General features: G+C 42.5%; 1 protein-coding gene across 1 annotated transcript in view; it reads right to left on the reverse strand.

Annotated features, from left to right (window-relative positions):
• Window positions 1-9,268, reverse strand: part of TDRD12 (tudor domain containing 12) — a gene marked incomplete at its 5' end in the record, with an annotated part of 68,948 nt that overhangs the window by 2,417 nt on the left and 57,263 nt on the right. The window contains one exon of the mRNA XM_015562924.1: window positions 7,952-8,051. Within this exon, the coding sequence (XP_015418410.1) occupies window positions 7,952-8,051 (100 nt within the window). The remainder of the gene's footprint in view (window positions 1-7,951; window positions 8,052-9,268) is intronic.

Consider the following 9,268-nt stretch of genomic DNA (forward strand, 5'->3'; position numbering starts at 1 on the left):
CCTGTCCACTGTGGACCATCCCCACTAGAATGTCAGCAGAAAGAGGACTGGTAACATGTCAGTCACAGTTCCCAAGCCAGCCATCCTCCAGCACCCCCGTGCAGAAAGCTGCCTCAGTAAACCCTCGGTGCGTACTCAAGCCTGCCCCGCCTCAGGCAGGAGTTCAGTCTCCCTTCCTGCTTGGCAACGATCCCTTCCCAGGAAGTCTTCTCCCCTGTGGTGCAGAGGCCCCATCAGCCTGGCATTCCATTCAGTAGCCCGCTTGGTGACAGCAGTCAGTGAGCATGAGGCAGTACGGAGGATGAGAAAAGCTCACTACAATGTTACGAGAAATGGGCAGGGCACAATACATACACCAATAACAAAAATTTTTTAAAAGATGTACAAAGAAAAAATATACTATAATGGTAATGTGATTGTTTTAGAGTGATAGGAATAAAGAGGACAGTTTCTTCCTCCCATACTTCCCAAATAACAAGGCTTTATGTCAAGGAGAGGGACCTCAGCACACACGGGGTAAACAAGTCCAGGTCAAGCTGGCCTCAGCCGCAGCAGTCCCTGCCATAGGTCACTAGCACATCCAAAGACATAGGCTGGCAGAAAGGAGGCAGCAAAAAGCAGCTTGTGAACTGAACTCTCTCAACAGAAGGAGAGCATGAGGCCTCCAGACAGGGTAGGGTTATCAACTTGTCCTGATCTATCTCATACCATCCTGTTTTCAGCACTGAAAGTACCACATGCCAGAACTGCACCCCACCCCCCCCAGTGTGGGCACCCGGGGAGGGTCCCTTTTCGACACCCCACCCCCCACCTGTTTTGATTCCACTCTCCCCAGTACCTGTGCACACAACTAACTCCGTTTGTTATGGTCACAGGATACAAGGTAAGGGTAAAAAATCAATTGCGTTTTTTTTTAAGGGACACATCTGTAATACTTTCTTTTGAATACATTTTTATTCATTTCAGAAAAGAAGGGAGAGGGAGAGAGAGATAGAAACATCAATGATGAGAGAGAAGCATTGATCAGCTGCCTCCTGCACGCCCCCTACTGGGGACCGAGCTTGCAACCCAGGCATGTGCCCTTGACGGGAATCAAACCTGGGACCCTTCAGTCCACAGGCTGACACTCTATCCACTGAGTCAAACAAGCTAGAGCTCAACTGTATTTCTAAAATAACTAGAAAATAAAGTTTTTAAAAAATTCTCAACCAAGGATATGATTTTTTAAAATATAATTTTATTGATTTCAGAGTGGAAGGAAGAGGAAGAGAGAGATATAGAAACATCAATGATGAGAGAGAATCATTGACCGATGCCTTCTGCTCGCCCCATACTGGCGATTGAGCCTGCAACCTGGGCATATGTCCTGAAGAGGAATTGAACTGTGACCTCCTGGTTCATAGGTCGATGCTCAACCACTGAGCCATGCAGGCTGGGCTAGGACATGATTTTATTGATTTGACAGAGAGAGAGAGAGCGAGAGAGAGAGAGAGAGAAACATCAATGGGTTGCCTCCCATACCCACCCTGGCCAGGGATCAAACCTACAACCTAGGTATGTGCCCTGACACAGAATCGAACCCTCAACCTTCTGGTGTACAGGACAATGCTTCAACCGAGTTTTGATTTTCAAGTGGGAGAAAATATTTGCAATATATCTGACAAAGGATATCCAGAATATATAAAGAATTCTTAACTCAACAAAAAGAAAACCTAAATTTTAAAAGTGGACATAAATTCTGAACAGAGAGTTCATAAAAGAAGAGATACAAATAGTCAATAAGCAGTGAAAAGACGTCCAAGCTTCTTTATCACCAGGGAAATACAAAATAAGATATCAGTGCAAATGCAACAGAGTGACAAAAATTAAAGGCTGAGAATACCAAGTACTGATGAGAATGTACCAACCGGAATTCTCATATGCAGTGCTGGTGAGAATGCAGCTTCTTATAAATATCCACTTATCATATGACCCAGCAATTTCACTCCAAGGTCTTACTCAAGAGAAATGAAAATGTATAAAAGACTTGAAACACAAATGGTTCATGGCAGCCAGAAACACAAACCACCCAAATGCCCATCAACTTGAGAACAAACCATGATAAACCCATATAAATGGAATCCTACTCAGCAATAAAATAGAGCAACATAGATGAATCTCAAAAGAATTAAGCTGATAGAAATGAGACACAAAAGCCTACGTACTGTATGAGTCCATTAATATGAAATTCTAGTAAAGACAAACTGATAGTTACAGACCAGGGGTTACCAGGGGTTGGGGGAGTGGGGAAAGGACTGAGTGACGTCAAGGGGGAAAGGAGAGACCTCACTGGGGTAATGGAAGTTTTAATATCATGATGTGGTTTTGGTTACATGATTATATATGTTTATCAAAACTGAACAAACTAGCCCAACCAGCGTGGCTCAGTGGATGAGTGTTGATCTATGAATCAGGAGGTCACGGTTCGATTCCCGGTCAGAGCACATGCCCGGGTTGCGGGCTCGATCCCCAGGTGTGCGGGAAGCAGCCAATTGATGATTCTCTCTCATCATTGATGTTTCTATCTCTCTCTCCCTATCCCTTCCTCTTTCTCTCTCTCTTCCACAGTCCCCGGTCAGCGTGCTTGCAGAGGGCAACCGACCAATGTTTCTCACACCAATGTTTATCTCTCATATCAATGTTTCTCTCTCTCTTTTTCTTTCTCTAAAAATCAATAAAAATACATATCCTCAGGTGGTTGAATAAAAAGAGGCTTGGTTAGAAGGGTTCTGGGAAGATGGCAGTAGTCAAGTGTTATATTTTTTTATCATCCCTAAATCTCCACATAAAGACAGATCAATGAGACAGCAAACCAAAAAGTCAGGGAAACAATTTGCAATTAAAACTGACCAAGTATCTCCATGGACCCCCATATAAAAGCAGATGAGGAAGAAGACAGGGAGAAAATCTAGGTGACCTTGGATTTAGCAATGAGTCTGTATGCAACACCAAAAGCACTATCCATGAAAGAAAAAATTGGAATGTTGGGCTTCATTAAAATTAAGAACTTCTGCTCTGCAAAAAAAATAAGGGAAATGAAAAGACAAGCCACAGATTTGAAGAAATTTTTTTCAAAATACATATCTGATAGAGGGCTGGTATCCAAAATATACAAACACTTAAAACTAAACAATAAGAAAACATACAATCAGAGAACCAAGATGGCAACATAGGTAAATGCTGGTACACACTGCCTCCCTCAACCACATCAAAATTACAACTAAAATACAGAACAACCATCATTCAGAACCGCCCGAAATCTGGCTGAATGAAAGTCCCACAACTAGAGAAGTAAAGAAGAAAATACACTGAGACTGGTAGCAGGAGTTGGAGGTGCAGAAAAGGCTGGTCCACACCCATGTGTGCCTTTTTTTAATTGGGAGAGATATTGTCAAGGCCTCCTGTGAGAACTAGGGGGTCCCAACCCCATACCAGACCTCCAGCCCAGGGTTCCAGAACTGGGAAGAGAAGTCCCTATAACTTCAGGCTGTAAAAACAAGTGGGGATTGTGCCTGAGTGACAGGGATGCAACGGAAGTCCCAGATATTCCTCTTAAAGGGCCGGCACACAAACTAACATGGTCCTGCTTCCTCTGAGCTCCAGCGCTGGATGGCAGCTTTGGGACAATCCAAGGATATCTGGGGAGGAAATGGACTGTCTGGCATCGGGGCAGGAATTTGGAGTTGGCTTTCTCCCAGACAGAGGTGCTCGCAGGGGTCATTGTCACTGTGCTGGGACCTCCCCCATCACAGAGCTGACTGGCAGTCATATCTGAGTTTCTATCAGCATAGCCCATATTATTCATTCCATCCTGGTGATTCCCTGAGACCCTACCCCATCCAATTTGCAGCCCCACCCAACCTGTTTGCAATAGCTTTTCCATATGAATGGCCTGTCCTAGCTCAGGCTTCAGACTTTGTTAAAATCTCTGAAAGCAGCAACAGCTGGCATCAAACCTATCAATAAAAGGCCCGAGACCTGGCACTAGCACCAGCCTGCCTTGCTTCACAGCTAGGCTTTTCCTGGGCACTTCATAGCCCAATACAAGTAGCAGCCATCTGCAGATCTCTTTGTAGTTCCTGCCAGGTGACCCCAGGCAGTGGCTGACTTTGCACCTCCTGGGAAGCCCCAGAGTCAGGGCCACCAGTTGACAGCTTCAGACCATACCAGATTACAACACGACACACTCAGGGGGCAGACTCAGGGAGCACCAAAGCCCCACTGAAACAAGTCCTGCTCCACAGGGGTGTCTCCTACACAGCAGCTCTCCCATTGTGGATGCAGCTGATCCTCACAGCCAATTGGCCCTGAGGTCAATTCCTCCCAGTAACAACAACAGCAATCAAAACTCAACTACAATAAGACTGTGCAGCCTCTTCCCACCTCCTTCCCCCTTCCTCCTCCCGGGTCAGAGTGCCCCTGCGCCCCACGGGCCAGAGCTGCAGCGAGAGCAGCTTTCCCCGGTCCCTCCCCTTTGCCTCCCTCACCCCCACCCACACCCCGGCGGGAAAAAAAAAAGACTGTGCACACAGCCCACAAAGGGGCACATCTGGAGTGCCTAGATCAGATGACTGGGGAGGCTGAGCTAACAGAACACCTACTACACAAGGCCACTCTACCAATTCCAGGAGACATAGCAGCTCTACCTAATATAGAGAAACAAACACAGGGAAGCAGCCAAAATGTGGACAAAGAAACTGTTTATTATTGTACCTATATTTTTGTGGAAATATGAACACCGTAAAATGGTCTGCACCTCCTGTGACAAAGAAACATGTCACAAATGAGAGAAATGAAAGCAAGCAAACTACTGGATACAGAGTTCAAAACAATGGTTATAAGGTTATTCAAGGGTCTTAATGAGAGTTTCAAGGGAATTAATGAGCGCTTCAAGGGACTTAGTAAGACTTTCAAGCATCTTAGTGAGAATGTCAAAGACATGAAAAACAACCAGTAAGATATTAAGCATATACTAACTGAAATAAAGAATAATTTACAGGGATTCAACAGGAGAATACATGATTCTGAGAATCAAATCAACAACTTAGAACATAAAGGAGCAAAAAACACCCACTCAGAAGAGCAAAAAGAAAAAAGAATCCAAAAATATGAAGATAGTGTAAGGAGCTTCTGGGACAACTTCAAGTGTACCAACATTCACATTATGGGGGTTCCAGAAGGAGAAGAGAGAGCACGAGATATTGGAAAACTATCTGAAGAAATAATGACAGAAAACTTCCCTACCTGGTGAACAAAATAGACTTACAAGTCCAGGAAGCACAGAGAACCCCAAATAAGAGGATCCCAAAGAGGCCCACATCAAGACACATCATAATTAAAATGCCAAGGGTTAAAGACAAAGAGAGAATCTTAAAAGCATCAAGAGAAAAGCAGCCAGTTACCTACAAGGGAGTGCCCATCCGACTGTCAGCTGATTTCTCAACAGATACTTTGCAGGCCAGAAGGGAGTGGCAAGAAATATTCAAAGTGATGAACAGCAAGGACCTACAACCAAGAGTACTCTACCCAGCAAAGCTATCATTTAGAATGAGAGATCAGATGAAGAGCTTCACAGATAAGGAAAAGCTAAAAGAGTTCATCCCCACCAAAACACTATTACATGAAATGTTGAGGGGGAACGGGGAGAGGGGAGAGAAGGAGCAGGAGGAGGAGGGAAAGGGAAGAAGGGGGAGGGAGGAGGAGGTGGAAGAGGAAGGGGAGGAAGAGAAAAAAGATGAATAATAAAATGGCAATAAATACATATCTATCAATAACTAAATTTAAAAATCAAACAAACAAGAAACCTAAGGAGCAAAATAAACTGATGAATAAAATAGAATAAGAGCCATGGAACAGATTCACGAATCTCAGAGGGAAGGGGTTTGGGGAGCAGGGAGAGATTAACCAAAGATCTTATATGCATATATTTGTTACCTATAGACACAGACAGTAGAGTGGTGAAGGCCTGGGGTGGGGCGGGAACAGGGTAGTGGGGGGCAATGAGAGGAAAAAGGGAAACATCTGTGATATTCTCAACAATAAAGATTTAAAACAACATACAACCAGATTAAAAAATGGGCAGCCCAGCCAGTGTTGCTCAATAGTTAGAGCACTGGTCTGTGCACTGAAGGCTCGTAGGCTTGATTCCCAGCCCCAGGGCATGTGCAGGAGGCAACCAATCGATGTGTCACATAGATGTTTTTCTCTCTCTCTCTCTCTCTTCCCTTCCACTCTCCCTAAAAACCAATGGAAAAAATATCCTGGAGGATTAACAACAAAAAATAGGGCAAAACACCTGAACTAATATCCCACCACCCACCAAAAAAAATATACAAGTGACAAATAAGCATATGAAAAGATGTTCAAAATCAAGTCATCAGGGCCCTGCCAGTTTGGCTCAGTGGATAAAGCATCAGCCTGCAGACTGAAGGGTCGCCGGTTCGATACCAGTCAAAGGCACATACTTCAGTTGCAGGCTCGATCCCCGGCCCCAGACGCAACCAATCAATGTGTCTTTCTCACATTGATGTATCTCTCTGTCTCTCCCCCTCCACTCTTTAAAAATCAATGGGAAAAGATCCTTGGGTGAGGATTAAAAAAAGACAAAACAAAACAAAATTATATGTCATCAGGGGAATATGAATTAAAACAAGATACCACTACCACCCTGACCACCCTGGCCGGTACGGCTCAGTAGACAGATCGTCAGCCCACGCACTGAAGGGTCTTGGGTTCGATTCCCAGTCAAGGGCACAAACCTTGTTTTGCAGGTTCGATCCCTGGCCCTGGTTGGGGCGTGTGTGGGAGGCTACCAATCAATGAGTCTCACATTGATATTTCTCTCTCCACCTCCCTCCCTCTCTTTCACTCTCTAAAATTCAATGGAAAAAATACCCTATTAGAAAGGCTAAGAGCCAAAACACTGACAACATCAAATGCTGGTAAAACTCATTTACTGCTGGTGGGAATGCAAAATGGCACAGGCCCTTCAGAAAACAGTATGGCAGTTTTTTACAAAACAAAAAGCCTGACTATACAATGCTCACAAAATCACACTCTTTGGTATTTACTCAAGTAGTTGAGAAAACATCCATGTGAGAGAGAAACATGAGGATCAATCCTGAAACCTGGGTATGCGCTCTGACCAGGAACTGAACCTATGACCTTTTGGTGCACAGGATGACACTCAACCAGGACAATAAATCTGTTGTCGTGAGTCACCCAGTTTACGGTTTGTTACAGCAATCACCGAAAATGAGTACAGCACAACAGATATACTCTAAGACAGTGGTTCTCAACCTTCTGGCCCTTTAAATACAGTTCCTCACGTTGTGACCCAACCATAAAATTATTTTTGTTGCTAATTCATAACTGTAATGTTGCTACTGTTATGAATCGTAATGTAAATATCTGATATGCAGGATGGTCATAAGCGATCCCTGTGAAAGGGTCGTTCGACCGCCAAAGGGGGCACGACCCACAGGTTGAGAACCGCTGCTTTAAGGGAAAGGGAAGGTGAAAAGGTAATCAAGCTCAAAAAGTTATAAAAAGGATTCAAAAGAAAACTCAGCAATTCTATCTGCATCTCAGAGTTTTCCTCAAAGCAATAATCATGGATGCTCTGAAAAGACTCATGTGGTCAATGCATTATTTTTAATAATCCCTCCCCCGCAAAAAAACGCTCTTTCTGAAATTGTTGAAGGGGTTTATCCACTTTCCCAATTTGACCTTGGTTTTCTAAATAACCTGGGAGCCTTCTAAGGATGGGTTCCTATTGTTAGATTAATGGTGGTAAATTAATACTGACCACTGGAAATCACAATTATATTCTACTAAGATTCTGCTGCTTAAAAAATATGTTCATTAAAATGACCATTAATCATTCAACAAAACAATCTTCAACAGAACTTACTTTAATGTATCCAAACAATGGTATAGCCTGGTTGGATAATTTTCTTGGATTGTCTATTTCTGGATTAATATGGTGTCGATCAGGACAAATTCTTTTGTCTCTGAAAAAAAAGTACCCAGATTTTAAAATCAGAGATGAATCTATAATTTAAATCAGAGAACTTTTATTTGAAACACTTTAAAAGATAATATACTAAATACTTCAAATGACACTAACAATACATAAATATGTGAAAAGGACCCTAAATTTTAATTAATGCTGAATTAATGAGTTACTTCATTATTTCTTTAGACATTCTTAAGTGTAATACATAAATGAACAAAATGGATTTCCAAGATAGACTCTGAGCCATTCCTTAACCCAAGCATGTCAGAGTCACAGCCTGCAGGCCGCATGCCTCCTTTATTTGGCCCGTGTTAGCCTTTGAGTTTGACATGCTGGCCTTAACCCAAACTTAGAAATAGTTGAAGCTTCAGTTTTAAAAGTCAACATTCTATTTAAAGGCATAGTGGAAACTGCTGATAATAACCTGTTTAATGTAACATAGATTTAAAAAATACACGTCAAGTTATCTTAAAATTACATTAAATCCAATAGATAAATTATTAGACACCTACTACCCAGTCCCAGACATCCATTTATGTATCAAGTAATGGCATTATGTCTGGATTAGGGAGAGGCTCCCATTACTGTTAAGATATCCATATTCTCCAAACTGATTTACAGAATCGATGCAGTTGCTATCAAAATTCCAGCAGAGTTTTTGAACAAGTTGACAAACCTGTTCTACAATTTATATAGAGATGCAAGAGACTTATAGTAGCCAAAACAACCTTGAAGAAGGAAGGGCAAAGTTAGAGAACTTAATATTCCAGATCCAAGACTCACTACAATATATGCTACAATACTTGAGAAAAAAATAGACAGGTATAAGGATAGACAAGTAGACCAAGGTAACTGAAAGAGTCCACAAAGGGAACACATAAACTGTCATCTGGTTTATATTAAAGGCACCAACTCAGTGAGGACACAATGATGATTTAAATAAATGATGCTGCAGCAAGTGATTACCCATTTGGAAAAAGTAAGCTGTGCCTCGAATCTCACACTGTACACAAAAGTTAACTCAATATGGATCACACACCTAAATGTGAAAGCTAAAGCTACAAAGCTTCTAGAGCAGTGGTTCTCAACCTGTGGGTCACGACCCCTTTGGGGGTCGAACGACACTTTCACGGGGGTCACCTAAGACCATTGGAAAACACATATATAATTACATATTGTTTTGTGATTAATCACTATGCTTTAATTATGTTC

This window comes from Myotis davidii, unplaced genomic scaffold (genome assembly GCF_000327345.1).
Source record: "Myotis davidii unplaced genomic scaffold, ASM32734v1 scaffold77, whole genome shotgun sequence".
In the NCBI taxonomy this organism is placed as follows: domain Eukaryota; kingdom Metazoa; phylum Chordata; class Mammalia; order Chiroptera; family Vespertilionidae; genus Myotis; species Myotis davidii.